Source organism: Lytechinus pictus, chromosome 2 (genome assembly GCF_037042905.1).
Source record: "Lytechinus pictus isolate F3 Inbred chromosome 2, Lp3.0, whole genome shotgun sequence".
Classification (NCBI taxonomy): Eukaryota; Metazoa; Echinodermata; class Echinoidea; order Temnopleuroida; family Toxopneustidae; genus Lytechinus; species Lytechinus pictus.
In genome coordinates this window covers 1,149,842-1,166,757 of record NC_087246.1, presented here as the reverse complement: position 1 = coordinate 1,166,757, position 16,916 = coordinate 1,149,842, and the positions used below count along the sequence as shown (strand labels likewise).

At 34.6% G+C, this 16,916-nt stretch overlaps 1 protein-coding gene across 2 annotated transcripts; it reads left to right on the top strand.

Moving 5' to 3' along the window:
• Nucleotides 1-3,081: 3,081 nt before the first annotated feature.
• LOC129255040 (translation initiation factor eIF2B subunit alpha-like) lies at nucleotides 3,082-16,810 on the top strand. 2 transcript variants are annotated; one of them, XR_010295150.1, is made up of 9 exons: nucleotides 3,082-3,179; nucleotides 3,817-3,956; nucleotides 4,376-4,492; nucleotides 6,196-6,308; nucleotides 7,699-7,767; nucleotides 9,021-9,096; nucleotides 9,904-10,032; nucleotides 10,931-11,730; nucleotides 11,905-13,708. XR_010295150.1 is itself a non-coding variant. In XM_054893592.2 (8 exons), exons 1-8 carry the CDS (start codon nucleotides 3,104-3,106, stop codon nucleotides 11,084-11,086), a joined length of 876 nt encoding a protein of 291 aa, XP_054749567.2. In that variant the 5' UTR covers nucleotides 3,082-3,103; the 3' UTR covers nucleotides 11,087-16,810. The 2 variants fall into 2 exon arrangements, 1 of the variants encoding a protein (XP_054749567.2); XM_054893592.2 differs by having other exon boundaries at nucleotides 10,931-16,810.
• The last annotated feature ends 106 nt before the right edge of the window (nucleotides 16,811-16,916 follow it).

Genomic DNA, 16,916 nt, shown 5'->3' with positions numbered 1-16,916 from the left:
AATTTTGGCTAGAAGATTATTTATGCTAATTTATGCAAAATTTATTCATAAATCACAAAAAATACCTTTTCTCCTTCATTTGTTGATCAATTTCAAATTTGTTTGCTTAAATATATGTCAGCTCTAGGTGGTCATACTAAGTTTCTACACAGAACTTAGAAACTCATTAGATATGTTAATTTATGCATATTTTTCAAAACTTACAAAAATGCTTATTTATTTGTTGACAGATTTTGATTTTTTGGTTCCATCTGAGAGCCTCATGAGGTTCACCAATTTCAATTCTGTTTCCTCAATTCATGTCACCAATATAGTTCACTACAGTGTCAACTGGGCTGAAGTTAAAAATTGTGTTAAATTTTGCTGCGAGATGCCGGATGAGCTCCACATCAGTGATGTGCTAGTTTATTTCTGGTGGGAGATTGTTTCAGTCTTTTATTGTATTTGGTATAAAACTATTGAGGTAGGCTTTTGTTCCACATTGAAGTGGTACCAATCGGCTGTTGTTGGCTCTTACTGATCTTGGTGCTTCCAACACATATTCAGGGATGTTTACAGCGGCTTCCTTTTATGGTGAGATTTGTAGAATAAGGTTAGTCTGCTGTCCTTTCTTCATGGTTGGAGAGAAGGCCATTTTAGTGATCTGACTAATTCAGCTCAGATCACAATCTTGAAACAAAATAAAGGAAAGATGGAGATAACAATTAAAAAGATCAAAAGAAAAGAAAAAGAAAGAAATTAAAGGAAGGATTGAATAAAGAGAATTAAAAAGGATTTGGCCTAATACTAATAGTAGTAGCCCACTCACATCTATTGCGAGATTAGTATGTTATATCAACTTTGCGTTACAAACGTGATTACACAATTTTTTTTTTTTTTAGTAGTCGGTTAACATCGCTGCATAACAGGAATAATGTTGGCGGAAACTCATTCCGCTACTCACTGGGGCTCTTTCCAGTTACTGGAGTTAGTGGCTATCCGTTTTTAATTGTTTTATTATTTTTTTCTATAAAAAGCACATAAAACGACTTAAACAAGCAAATTCGCCTACCTCGGCCTGGAAAGTGGCTTCACATGTCTCTACCATGGAAATAAAAGGAAGCTCGATGGTGGCGCTAATACAATTCACAACCTTAATTCAGCTCTATAATGAAAGATTGGACACTTTGCAGACTCCGCGTAATGCTTTGCATCGATTTAAGTGTAAAATGATTTTGGTGCCTAGTCTTTCCCTTGTAGTGTCTTTGATATGAATATGAATTGCGCACCCTCTTGAGACGAAAAATTGGGAAACGGCGAGTAAACTGAAGACGGACAGTCAACCTGCCCGAAACGTCGAGTCTCTCTACTGCTTCTGCTCATCATCTCTACTCGCCGACTCAAGCCAGCACCTCATCCATCCTACTAGTCAAGCTGTTTCAACTCATCAATCTCTTCTGGTTTACAGTCCTTTTCAGGACTACATTCAAGAAAGATTACTCTACTCTCAAATTTCCACTTTCTCGCCTATCCATTTCTGTTTTCTTTTTCTTTTTCTTCTTCTATCCACTGTTTCTATAATACTCCACATGGTGTACCGTAAACCACATCAGCGATTGTACATGCCACCATGGAAACCTTCAAACAACATCTAAACTCCATAGTTCGTCAACGAGAAGAAAAATCAGCGCTTAAGTAGTATTTGAGGAATATTAGCGAAAATTTGATTCATATCATTCACAGTCTTGAAAGCAAATTGTGTGCTCGCTATGATTCGACGCACTTTCTTGCATAGAGACAAAGAAAACATCAAGAGGTTGTACAGGTCACTTGTGACATCAATTCTGGAATACGCGAACGGAATATGGTACCTACGATATGCTCCTGACTTGAAGGCTGTTGAGAAAGTCCAGCGACGAGCAACCAAACTAGTACCAACCCTGAAGGAAATGGACTATGGTAGAAGGCTGCATTATGAGCGCAATGGCCATCATCTGTCTGTGTAGGAGGAGGACAAAAAAATTCAGAAAATTTTGAAAAAAACTCCTCCAAAACATTGGATTTATCAGTCTAGTAGTAGCCTTGCTTTAGTCATTGTCAAAAAATTATCAACAGGAAGGGTATTCAAATTCAAATTCAAATTCAAATTGTTTTATTCTCTCAGTAAAACCTTTACATAAAAAACAAATATAATACAAAGTTAAAATACATGTATTACAAATCAGTGTAAAAGACAGTCTAAAAATTGCATTATGATTCAGAATCATACTGAGGGGTGGCAGCCAAAAAGGAAAAAAATCCTTATAATTAGGCCGACCCATTATTAAAACGAAAAGGTGACATAGAAAATGCAATAACAGGGATATAGCAAAAACATTTCTAAAAACAAACAAAATAACTTAAAAATACACATAAACAATGAACCAAGACATCAAAAAGTGCCATGCCCTAACATAATATTACAATAATTATAATAATACAAGTGCTATACATAAACTATACATCATTCAGCCACTGTATTTCTCAAGAAGGTATCTTTTGAACTGTGTTTTGAATAAATTAAGTGTTTTTGCATTGCGTATTTCATCTGTTAGTGAATTCCAAACTACAGGACCTTGATAAATGATGGATTGTTGAGACAGTGACGTTCTTATTTTAGGAAGATGAAAATTATTTGCATTTCTCGTAGGATAAGAATGTATATTGCAATTCAGGTTAAAATATTCTAATAGAGAAATGGGTAAAAGTTTCCGATAACATAAAAACCAGGAACCAGTGCCTCAACAACTTTAAAGTAGGATATAAGTTTTAGGAGTTGGTGTCTTTAGGCAAGAGTATAGGCTGGTTGAGATTCTCTGTCATCTCGGTGATCAAGCCTGGTTCTTTAGAGTTAGATTGAACATACTACATTGTAAGTTAACAAACCAAGTGCGATGTACATGTGTCTAATGAGCCATGTAGTTAAGACCATCATTTTCAGCATTAACATTAAGAAAAAAAATCAAAGCAAATTAAATGTAATACTACTAGTAATACCAGGAACATAATTTGTTGGTAAATATAAGACATTGATATTGACTCTTTCTTCTCATTTGCAGATGCTATTCTGTATTTCACTGAGTACATGTCTACAAACCAGGACATCTCTGCTGCAGTGGCTGCTATCAACACTCTGATTGAATACCTGAAATTAAGTCAAGGTGCTACTACCTATACTATTTACTAATTTTTTTTTAAAAGGTATACAAACAAATGTTAATCAGGAGTGCTTGGTACTTGCAGTCTGCAACCACTGTGCCTGTGTTGAGTCTATGCAACATAAAACACACACTCCAAAAAGTCTCTGAAATATTACTTTCATAACAAATGATACTAAATCCATTCATTTATGATCATTTGTTTTCTTTATAATCTTAGAGATTGTTTGTTTTATTCACCAGAGTGTTAAAAAACTGTAATATTTAGCATGTATTTTTGTGACCCTCTGTTGATTGAAAGTAATTATAAGTAGCCCACAAAGGCACAGACTTTATTTTGTTAGGAAAAAAAGTTTAGAATTCAATTTAATTTTGGGCCAAGGCATTTGATGAATAAAATATAAAAAGAATATCTGTAGTCAGAACAAGAACAAATAAGACTTTATCTACTTGATCAAGAGAAAAAGTGACAAACCCACTAAGGGGATGGGTTCATTCTCAAACATTGTAAGGGTCTCCCCTTCAGTGAGTTTGTCATTCGCCTGAAGAAACCAATTAAAAATTGGCAAAACGTCACATCAGTAAGGTGTATTTCCACTAAATATATGTTTTGTTTATGTTTGTACATGTATGTATACAGCTGAGACATTAGCTGGTCTTCGAGATGGGCTGAAGGAATGTATCAGATGGTTGATGGAAACAGATAGTTCAGTAACAGCTATATCATCAGGATGCGAGCTGTTCCTAAGATTTATCACTCTTGCAGCCTTAGATCACAAGGTGTATTATTTCATTTTGTCTTGTGAATCATAGTTTCTTTGTTTTGTTTAGGCCTCATATATGCTTTCTCAAAATGTATCACTGAAGCAGCCATTTTTTTTTTTTTTTATGGGGGGGGGGTATTTTGGGGGTTGCCTGGTAATGCCAATGTACTGACTTATTCAATGATAGCCTATTGATTTTTTGTAGTCATTTATATTTGTGGTTTAAGTAAAGAATGGTCTACAGTGTTGAATTAATCTATAACTTACAGAGGAAACCAAAATTTTTTTAGATTCATTCTTTCCATTTTATGTGTCTTCTTTGTTTGTTTGATCTGCAGTCTCTCAAGTCTTGAAAAATGTGCTTTGTGTCCTTTTCTTAAGTCTTTTATTCATTATGTTTATTCCTCTTTCCATCATCTTTTATTTTCATTTCAGAATTTTAATGAATGCAAGAAGATCTTAGTAAACCGAGGTAATATGTACCTAGACACTGTAGCCGGGTCAAGAGATAAGATTGCTAAGCTTGGTCATCCATTCATCACCGATGGAGCAGTAAGTTCTGGGAAGATTTTCACTGCCTAATTTGTTATGAGCCAATCAAATGCAAGGATTTCAGTAGCTTATAACAGTTGTCAGGGAAAATCATTGATGATGAAATGCTCCCCACATGGAGGAAAATTAGACTGTTAATTGTATTGTGGTATTGGCATGAAGCATGCTGGTAAGGAGTCCAATGGAATACCATTCCTTGTTCATGTGAAATTATCCAAGAAAGAAAAGAATTAGTTGAGATTTCTTGAGCTGTTTAAAGCCATGGCAGCATTGAAATCCTTCATTGTCACATACCTACCAAAGATTGTATTTGATCAGAATATACATATTTTGGGGAAAAGAAAATTGCCATTTTAACCAGTGTTTTTATACGCCCATCTCGACGGGACATATGGTATCACGCTCGGTGTCCGTCCGTCCGTTAACTTTTCCTTGTAAACACGATAATTTCGGTTTAACTTTACCTAGGCTCATATGATTTGGTATGTATGATACTAGCATGGATCCCAGGAAGCCTATTGATTTTGAGGTCACAGTGACGTATTTTTATCGTACCCTTCTGCAGTCGTTGTAAACGCGATAACTTCAGTTTAACTTAACCTAGGCTCATATAATTTGGTGTGTATGATACTAGCATGGATCCCAGGAAGCTTATAGATTTTGAGGTCAAAAGGTCAAAGGTCAAGCTCACAGTGACATGTTTTCATCTTACCCTTCTGCAGTCCTTGTAAACTTGATAACTTCAGTTTAACTCAACCTAGGCTCATATAATTTGGTGTGTATGATACTAGCATGGATCCCAGCAAGCCTATCGATTTCGAGGTCAAAAGGTCAAAGGTCAAGATCACAGTGACACGTTTTCATCTTACCCTTCTGAAGTCCTTGTTAACGCGATAACTTTAGTTGAACTTAACCTAGGCTCATATAGTTTGGTGTGTATGATACTAGCATAGATCCTAGCAATTCTATTGATTTTGAGGTCAGAAGGTCAAAGGTGAAGTCGCCATCTTCCACTTTTCTTGCTTGACCAATACTCCAGTTTCCGTGAACATACAGACGGGTGTATTATGTGCTCGCCTTAGCGACACTCTTGTTCAATTTTTGTGAAAATTTGTCTGTAGTATTCTATAGGAAATTTAAGAATGTTCCGACTTTGGGGATGTTTCTTAGTAATTTGTTAATATTTCTTGGCTTTCAGCGTTGATTGGTATCTGTATTCATGCCAAAAATGTAAGTTTAAAGCAGAATCTCTTGTCAAGGATTTTTTAGTAGCAGGGAAAAATTGCACAGGGGTGATTTTGACCCCAAATAACCAAAAGAGCCTTGAAAAAAAAAGATCCCTGGAAAATCCCCATTCCCTGCAATGTTGTTCAAAGTTTGTACAATACAGTATAGCAGATTTAGACAGGAGGTTGTGAAAAGTAGCTCCTGAAAAAAAAAAAATCCTGCTTAGTTTAAAAGAGGTCAGTCTGTTAAGTTGAAACTGAGAGCGCTTTTGGCCATTTGGGAAAAGCACTTTATTAATATTGGGTATTACATGTATACTATTATTATGAGATTATGTGTGCCATTTTAAATGTGAATACCATTTTTACACATAAATTTACTTACAAAAAAATCAAGTTTAAAATGCAGCAAAGAGACATATTGTGATTGCTTTAATAAAAATAAATAACATATGTATCTCTTGTTTTTCTTTTTAGAATGTTCTGACCCACTCCTATTCTCGGGTTGTTATGAAGGTTCTCATAGAGGCATCCAAAGCTAAGAAACGATTCAATGTGTTTGTTACTGAATCTTGTCCAGATAAATCAGGGTGAGAGGTAGTAGCCTGTAACACAAAGCTCAATAATCAATTGGAAAAGCTGATTGTACAATCGATCACACGTAATGGTTTATGTAATCAATAGTTAATAATAGATGTGCAATCAGTTGATATGCTTTGTGTTATAAAGCCCAAGAAATAATTCAATTTGTTTGAGAATCTAGTCCAGTGAGAAGTGGTGGTATTTGTTTGTACATGACTGCTAACAAAGTAGGAATGCTTGTTAGTATTAATGCATCCAGGAGACCATGGGCTTAGTTTCCTCCCTGATTGACCCAGGCCTTGTTGCACAAATCGTAACTTTCCTGAAATACTTGATTCTCATTGGCTGCTTAGCATTGTTACCATGGTAGTTACCATAACATACTGGTGTGTTGGCTCAGTTGGTAGAGCATCTGTCTCACAACCGGGAGGTCAGGAGTTCAAAGCCCGGCCGCGTCAGACTAAAAGATGTTAAAAGATGGGAGTTGCTGCTAACCTTTTTGGCGTTTAACATTTAAGGGAAAGAGCCTCGTCGATCTGGCGCTGCACAGCGGCTGTTGGGCCTATGATCAATTGGACAGAGCAAATTTTCGGAGTATTTCATGTCTATTTTGAACAATAAAATATGGATTTTCATAATAGTAGCTTTTATGCAAGAGAGCTGTGGCATGTAAGATAAATGGCTTTTCATACAGCACTAGCGCACCTACTTAGAATCAACACAGTTTGCTGGATTGGAGGCCAACTCTCAACTGACTGAGCTATCACGTCTTTTCAGTGTAGATGATTTACAGGCACCCCACTACAGGAAATTATTAAAGTTCCAGATATAATCAATATGCCTTACCCTTTTTTAAATGTTTTGAAATGTTTAAAACAATTTTAAAATGCATTTTCAAATGCATGGTTAAGCAAAACTTTTTATTGCATCAACCCATTTCATTGTAGGTAGTTTCAATGGACCTAAATGTAGGTTTCCACAGACTCATTTATTCTCAACATTGTTGTGAAATGTTTGAATTTATATATAACACCAATTACTCCTGTGTCTTATTAATTTGATGCATTTGTAAAATGATATGACGTTCAATGATTTTCATAAATGACTCCTATACTATCCTGGAAATAGGATGTTAATACAGTAGAACTGACTTCAGTGATTACTTGAATAGAAAGATCACCTGTCTAAACAGAGTTCAATTTCTTTCCAAATTTTCTACATCCAACCATGTACTCTTACTACTCTATCAATAAAAACCACCTGATAAGACTGCAGTTTTTTCTCCCTTTTGGTGATCTTTCTGTACATGTTTCATTGTACCTAATTAGGAGATTTTAATTTCAGTTCATTCTTATTTCTATGTATCATCTTTTCAATGTGATTTTTTTGATTTCCTAGATTGAAGATGGCCAAGGAGTTAGAAGACAATGGGATACCAACCGTCATCATCCTTGACTCAGCTGCAGGGTAAGTACTTAAAGATCCAGACCGGACCCGAAAATGAAATTGATAAATTATATACCAATCGAAAGCTTTTAAGCTACTAAATACACCAAGGTATGCTTTATGCATTTTCACCGCTTCCCAGCTGAGTATTTTGCTTAAGAATATTCCAATTATCGGGTTTCGAACCCCGCTTAGAAAATAGGCTTTATTGTGCTTTTCACCTGCCTCGAGACCGTGACGTCACGTTGTGTAAGAAGCGTCGTGATTCCATAGGTTTGTACACAGAAAAACTGGGTAATTTTTTTGCTTTCCAGATAACGCATTTCATTCTCTTCACTTCAAACACAGAGGGATATCACATATATTTTTACCCACAAGCTTGAATTTATGAAATCTGCAGTTTTGAACTAGTTTTTGCCATATTTTATTTCCTGCTTATTTGGCGCAGATTTCAATTCTATCTGCATTTAGATTATGTATAACAACTTTTCCTGACATAGCAATTTAGGCCCAATAAGAGCCAAACAAAGAAATCACAAAAAAGGTAGTGAATAGTTGTAGGTTTACAACAATTTGAACAGTGAATAATTTTGAGTGCCATTTTCATCCGAAAACGAAAAAAAAAATGGATTCATAACATGGAAATGGAAGAAAATACCCAATGCTTTTGTACACAAACCTATGGAATCACAACCCTCCTGACACAACGTGACGTCATCATTTCCAGGCGACGTGGGGGTGCTCAATCGAAGCGTACTTTGGAGGAGCAGTTTCTTTGATTTTTATTTAATATTTTTAACTATTGGAAGGAGATATATGTAATATTTTTGGTATATTCGTATTGTATGAATCATTATCTTTATGTTGATATATGATTGTTTTTACACCGGTCAGGGTCTTTAAACATCTAAAATCATGTTTACTTTGTAATATAGGAGTGTATATACTTGGCAAGGTACAGGTGTGTTCAGGAAGTTAAAATCTTTAGAGTTTCCAAAATAGAGAATGGAAGCTGCTTTGCAAAGTCAGGTAAGTTTCCAATTCCACATGGCTAACTGTAAATAAGATTAAGACTAATTTCTAGATCGAGACCTAGACCAAAGCAATACTTTTAAACAATTTATAAAAATTGAGCACCCTGTTCTTCATCGTTGAACCTCCCTGAGATTATTCATTAAATTCATGGAATATTTGTCAAACATGGTCTCAAATCTAAATCCTTTATGTAAATTGCAGCTGTTTACTCCTTCATATATTGTGTTCTGTATGTGTAGATACTTGATGGAGCGGATTGACATGGTGATCATGGGAGCAGAAGGGATCGTTGAAAGTGGAGGTATCATTAATAAGGTTAGTGTCTTCCAGGAGATTCATCAAGTAAAACTTTCCACACTTATCGATTGGAAACAGCATCACCTCAGCCATCAGGTATTTTCTCATGATTTACAATCATAAGCAGAGGGGATTGAATTTGTCCAACTATCACCTGCCTTGTATGCCACTTCCAGACAAATGTTTGAATTCCTAAATCAAAATATAAAACACATGTCTATTAAATACAAAGATGTCATTCTTAAAGAATCCTTATTTTTTGTTTTGTATGCTATACCTAAATTCAATTCAAAATTTATTTTAATCAATAAATCATAAAAATACAGGTATATACAAGTTAGGTAAAAAACATGGGATTGGGAGCCCCTAGAAGTTTTCATTTAAAAAAACTTGTGAGTGTGGCACCACCATGGTACAATCAAATACAAATTAATATAGTACATACATAAAGAGTGAACAACAAATAACAAGAAACAATGGGCTAACATAGGGGAAATAAACAAACAAATAAGCAAACTAGAAGTAATAATTATAAATCATAGTGACCTACAGTGTGCTATTGGCAGGAGTTTTTTATCCAATTGTACAGTTGGAGATTAAAATTTACAATTCCTGTGCTAGGTTAAAAAAAAACTGTTTCTCTATTTGACTTCAGTACTTAAAGGGTTTCGAGTGACTGCAAATAAAAAGAGCTTTGAAAAGCATAAATTTGCTGAAGCTCTTATACTTTTATAGAAATTGGAACTTGTGCCAAGGTGGCTCATAAACCAGTCTACATCCTAGAATAGAGTTTTAAGATCATTGTTTTATTTTGTTTCATTGCAGATAGGGACTTATCAGATAGCAAGCTGTGCTAAAGTGGCTAATAAACCAGTCTATGTTGTAGCAGAGAGTTTCAAGTTTGTTAGAATGATCTACCCATTAAACCAACAAGATGTCCCTGATGAATATAAGGTAAACTTTCTTTTCTTTCTCTTTTAAAATGAAGCAACTCTGAAGAGTATATTTATTAGTCAATTTAAAGATGTTTAATTTACAAGATAATATATCAAGTTGCTTCATGATGACCTATCTACATTTAGAGAATGTATATTGTGTGACTTGTGTCCATGAGCATACAAAGATGTTTTCTTCAGAAACATCATTTGCAAAGAAATTTTATCCTTTTATCATTTAGTAGCATTGTGATTCTTTCTTTTGAATTGCATTTTTTAAGTTGTTTGAATATCCACTTGCTTATGCTCTTTATTCATTTCCATAATAATTAAAAAAGCAGTTGAGCAAACTTTCGCTTGTATTGTGAAAATGAATTATGTAATGGAAGAATAAATATCCTAAAATTCTCATTGAACAACATTAGTTCGTATAATTTTAGGCAGATAATGAGGTATCATAACATTATAACCTGTGTTGTTTGGAACATCATATTCTCAGGGCCCTCAAGGACAGCAGTTTGTGCAACTGATGAGGCCACCCTGATTAAATAAAACTGGAAAAAAAATGAATATCATAACTCTTGTTGGAAATGTACATTAATAATAGTTAAATAATAATAGTAGTAGTTAAAAACAGCAGTCATTATAAAAAGACATATCTCTGACAGATTTTACTAATATGTATTTTAAACTTGTTACTGAAACCCAACGTAACAAATCTGTGTCATAAACAAGGAAATTTTGATTGCGTGAGGACTGTACACTTATAAAATAATAAGATGCTGGTTGTTTTGTCTATCAGTGAATTATGATGCCTACAGTTTTGTTGTGCCTCTCCTTCCCCAATTTTATATTTCCTCTATCTTTCTTCCCTCTTTGTAATTTTCCTTTCTCTTAATTTCTTTTATACCCTGCAGTACCCGGCCTCTAAAATGAAGCTCAATGCTGATCTAAATCATGAACATCCTCTCATTGACTACACTCCTCCTGCATTCATCACGTTACTCTTTACAGACTTAGGCGTTCTTACACCTTCCGGTATAAGTGATGAACTGATCAAACTATATTTATGATTCAAGATGGCATTCATTACATTACTCTTCAAAGACTCAAACATGGTCTGGTACCAGTAATGAACCAGTCAAAGTATATTTATGATGCAAAATGGCATTCATTACTCTTCACAGACTTGGGCATTCTTACATTGTCTGGTAATGAACTCTGGTCAATGACTCCTCATGAGTACTGAAATCATTCTATATCAAGGAGAAGGAGTACTGCTTCCATAGATGATAGATTGCCACAATATCAGATTGAACAATCTGTCAGGAGGCTACGGATTTGTTTATTACATTACCAGCTTATCACATACTCCTGTAAAATCATCAACTTATATCTACATGTATAGTACTGGAGTCAACTAGACATTGTGTTTAGTACTTTGTGTGTCTCCACTCTGACTATTCATTTTAAATGAAATATTTCTCTGTAGTGATATTGAATCATCTACATTACTACACCCAGGTGTAGTAAACCCGGTAGCAAGAAATTTCTTGAATGCTCAAGCGCCAGATCAGGGTAGCCCTGCTAAAGCCAGGGTAATAGTTTGCAGCGCTTAGGAACATTGTATTAAGCGCTATATAAATGTTGGACATTATTATTATTATATGTTTATTGTGGTCTGATAGTTCTTACACCTTTAAAGCAGAGGGACAGGGTTTGGAATCCCAACAATGGAATGAATTATACCTCCGCCAAAGAAATTTTGAAGGGGTAATAGTTTGCAGTGCTTAGGAACATTGTATTAAGCGCTATATAAATGTTGGACATTATTATTATTATATGTTTATTATGGTCTGATAGTTCTTACATCTTTAAAGCAGAGGGACAGGGTTTGGAATCCCAACAATGGAATGAATTATACCTCCGCCAAAGAAATTTTGAAGGGGGTACTTTAAGAATAAGCATATGGATGGGTGGCTTCTGCAACTTGCAAATCTTAGAGATCAAACTACCTTCTTAGTTTCTGCCCAATGCTCATGAGACATGGCGCACACATTTGTCTCGAAGTGAAGATGTGCATGACATAATCTTTTAATATGTTGGGTACTATGTTGCCATGGTCACAGCATATAATAACATTAAATCTTGAATATCTTGCTGAGACAAGTACTTCCTCATTTTTAATTCAGTGGTCATAATATACAAATATACAATGGCACTCGAGGATCTGGCTAAAACTATTCACATCGAAGGAACATCACATAGTACTATTCTCCCGAGGGCCATCGGCCCGAGGGAAAATACTACTATCTGATGTTCCTGAGTGCGAATAGTTTTAGCCTGTTCCGAGAATGGGTCATTGTATATTTGTTTTATATCCCTTCCACTCATACCATTTTACAGCGAAACAATTTTTAATAAGTCGATATAGAACAATCGTTGAGAAGTTGAGAAAATAATATTAAAGTCTTGCCGTATGGATCGTCTGTTTCCCGTGGCATGCAGTGGAGAGTACCGTTTGGCTAAGCAGCGCTCTGCTCGCGAATCGCGAGGCAGGGGGGGTAAAAAAAAACGTATAGTTCACTCTTTCCCTAGAGAAAAAATGGACTATGCGTGATGTCAGCAAGGAAAATGAACTATTTCATGGCAAACGTTTTTCGTAATCAAACTATTCTTTTTCTCCTTGTGTACACTCTCAATACAACAATCTTAAGTAATGGATATAAAAACTGATATGCATTGGTCTTAGAGTGAAGACATCAGAGGCATATTTTAGAAATTATATTACTAATTTTCTTTAGCAATAAATTCATCCGAATTGTGCTGAAGCTGACTATGTGTAATGATTGTGTACCTGGTAGGAATATACATTTAGCACTTGATAAATGACTTCATTTTCATAATTAAAGTAACCTTTTACTTTGTTTCTTTTCAAGTCTTACCAGTCTTCCACAAATGTGGTTTAAATATTCACAATTTCCATACAGCCTTAATTTTATTTTGAGAAGACAAAATAAAATATCTTGTATCTTGTAATTAGCATACAGGGCACAGGCCATCTCCACCGTTTCATTAAAATGTTTAACATTTAAATGCAGTTATGTAGTTCATTTCCTATAATTTGACATCTTTCTTATCACTCAGAAAACACATTGGCCCGTATTCTGAAGTCAGGTTTAACTTAAACCATGGTCTCATTATGGGAAGCCAAAAATGTCAAAATTTTGTTTGCATTCTATATTTATTCTATTTTCAGTGCTCTTTCATTATACTTTAATGGCAATGGAAACAAATTCAACTTTTTTCCCAGACAGTTATGAATGATCTGAGTAATAGATGAGCTGATAAATCAGATTTGTTACAGATTTATTTTACAGTTGGCTATCCATAGTTAAACCACAAGTTTAAACCACAGTTTAAATTAAACCTGACTTCAGAATACGAGTCACTGAGTTTAAGATCTTTTAAATCTCATTTCAATGTTTTCTTGACCTGGCTCCATCTCATCTCTCAGAGTTACTATGTGAATCTATGAAAAATCTTTGGTCAGTGCAGAAGGACTTATTTAATGTAAATAGTTTACTTATGTAATGCAAGACAAAACTTTATGGTAAACATGGGTCTTGGATTGAGACAAATTGATCCAGTTTGGCAATTCAAAGGTTTATTGAAAATTATAATATTACTAGTGATTAGACATTGATCTGTAATATTTCCAGTTGCTCTATTCTTTCATTGTTCATTCTTTTTTCATTTCTTTAAATGCGTTGAGACCTTCTCAAGGGTACCATATGCAATACTGGGTTTATTAGCAAAATGAAACCAATGTTTCTTTTATATCTTTTCTTGAGAAAATGATTAAATCTTTGCCTATAAAAATCATAATATCCTAAAAGTAAATCTCATTCGCAGTTAAATTCAACCTTGATTTTGTGGAAAATTTCAGGTTAACTAACACTCATTAATGACCACCATTGTTATGCATGCTTAACATAATATTAGATTCAATACACAGTGAGATATGAATAGAATAAGAACAGAAAAACTTTATTTGTGTTTGTGTTTAATAAACTATTTGCTTCAAACTTCTTAAAGACATTTCAAATGCATAAAATAACGTTTTTTTAAGCAATGTTAATCAAGCAAATACATTACTTTTTTTAAAAGGAAATGTGTTCATTGGTGCAGTCCTTGAAACAGAATTCAGGTTCCATTGATATGCTGTAATAATTCAAGTTTAAAGTGATATGAATTTCATTAGTTTAACGATTATTCACCATTAATAATGAAAGTTGTGTTGCTTTTTGTCTCACCTGCATAGCAGAGTGAGACTATAGGCGCCGCTTTTCCGACGGCGGCGGCGGCGACGGCGGCGGCGGCGGCGGCGACGGCGGCGGCGGCGGCGGCGTCAACACCAAATCTTAACCTGAGGTTAAGTTTTTGAAATGACAGCATAACTTAATATGTATATGGACCTAGTTCATGAAACTTGGCCATAAGGTTAATCAAGTATTACTGAACATCCTGCATGAGTTTCACGTCACATGACCAAGGTCAATGGTCATTTAGGGTCAATGAACTTAGACCATGTTGGGGGAATCAACATCAAAATCTTAACCTAAGGTTAAGTTTTTGAAATGTCATCATAACTTAGAAAATATATGGACCTAGTTCATGAAACTTATACATAAGTTTAATCAAGTATCACTGAACATCCTGCATGAGTTTCACGTCACATGACCAAGGTCAATGGTCATTTAGGGTCAATGAACTTTGGCCGAATTGGGGGTATCTGTAGATTTACCATCATAACTTTAAAAGTTTATGGATCTGATTCATGAAACTTGGACATAATAGTAATCAAGTATTACTGAACATCCTGTGCAAGTTTCAGGTCACATGATCAAGGTCAAAGGTCATTTAGGGTCAATGAACTTTGGTCAAATTGGGGTATTTGTTGAATTACCGCCATAACTTTGAAAGTGTGTTGGTCTAGTTCATAAAACTTGGACATAAGAGTAATCAAGTATCACTGAACATCCTTTGCGCATTTTAGGTCACATGACCAAGGTCAAAGGTCAATGAACTTTGGCTTAATGGGGGTATCTGTTGAATTACCATCATAACTTGGAAAGTTGATGGATCTTTCTCTTGAAACTTGGACATAAGAGTAATCAAGTATCACTGAACATCCTGTACGAGTTTCAGGTCACATGATCAAGGTCAAAGGTCATGTAAGGTCAATGAACTTTGGCCACGTTGGGGGTATTTGTTGAATTACCATCATATCTCTATAAGTGTATGGGTCTAGTTCATAAAACGTAGAAATAAGAGTAACCAAGTATCACTGAACATCTTGTGCGAGTTATAGTAGTTTTCAAAATCAGCACTGCTGCTATATTGAATCGCGTGATGCAGGTGAGACGGCCAGAGGCATTCATCTTGTTTTATATAGATACTGTACTATATGAAAACTTCTATTTATTAGCTCATCCCGCCCGAAGGGCCAGATGAGCTTGTGGCTTGGTGTCCGTCGTCTGTCCACAATTTCAAAATGCTTCTTCGCCATTTCAAGTCCGATTTCAATTCTGTTTGCTTTATATGATAGCACTAGGTGGGGGATTCAAAACTTCTACACAGAATTTTGAAACTCATTAAATATGCTAATTTATGCGTATTTGTAAAAATTCACATAAAATGCTTCTTTTTTAATTGTTTACCGATTTTGATTTTTTTTCTTCCATCTGGTAGAACTTCATGAGGTTCACCAAACTTCTACACAGAATTTTGAAATTTTCAGTAGAAAATTATATATGCTAATTTATGCGAAATTTAATCATAAATCACAGAAAATGCCTCTTCTTTATTTGTTGACCGATTTTGATTTTTTTTTCTTCAATCTGGTAGAGCTGCATGAAGTTCACCAAACTTGTACACAAAATTTAGAAATTTTGTCTAGAAAGTTATTTATGCTAATTTGCAAAATTTATTCATAAATCACAAAAAATGTTTTTTCTTCATTGTTGATCAATTTCAATTTTGTTTGCTTTATATGATAGCTCGAGGTGGTGATACAAAATTTCAACACAGAATTTTGAAACTCATTAAATATGCTAATTCATTCATATATTTTCAAAACTCACAAAAAATACTTAATTATTTGTTGATTGATTTTGATTATTTTTGTTCCATCTGAGAGCTACATGAGGTTCACCAAGGTACTACACAGAGTTAAGAAATTTTGACGAGAAAATGGTTTATGCTTAATTTATATGAAATTTATTCATAGATCACAAAAAATGCTTTTATGTCATTTCTTCATCAATTTCAATTCTATATCCTCAATTTATGTCACCAATATAATTCACTACAGTGTCAACTGGGCTGAAATTAAAATTGTGTAAAATTTCGTTGCGAGATGCCGGATGAGCTCCACATCATTGATGTGTTAGTTATTATATTACCAAGATCTACCATACAGATGTTTTTCAACTACAAGGCTTATAATATAGCCAATCACTATTTAAAGACATTCAATGACTTCTCTGTTTATTTTTTTTTTTTTTCATTTGCATTCTGGACACTTTTGAAGCCCTTCATGATACATCTTATTGGTAATTTTCATTGTCATTGTTCCTTTCAGCCAATCAGAAGCCTTGATTTCAGTGGCTCGTCAGCTATGCTTCCCCAGATTTTCTCCACTGTGTTGTAAGCTACAAAAAGCAAAATCATGGTATGAGGAGCCATGATGAATATTATTATTATGTTGAAATAAAGATCAAATCTTTCTATTATATAGGAATGTCTGATGTTTTGTACATTGTTGAAAATATTGTTTCTCTTGGAAAATTTGACTTGGTGAGTGGAGTGATATTTCTGTACTACACTTTTTATCACCAT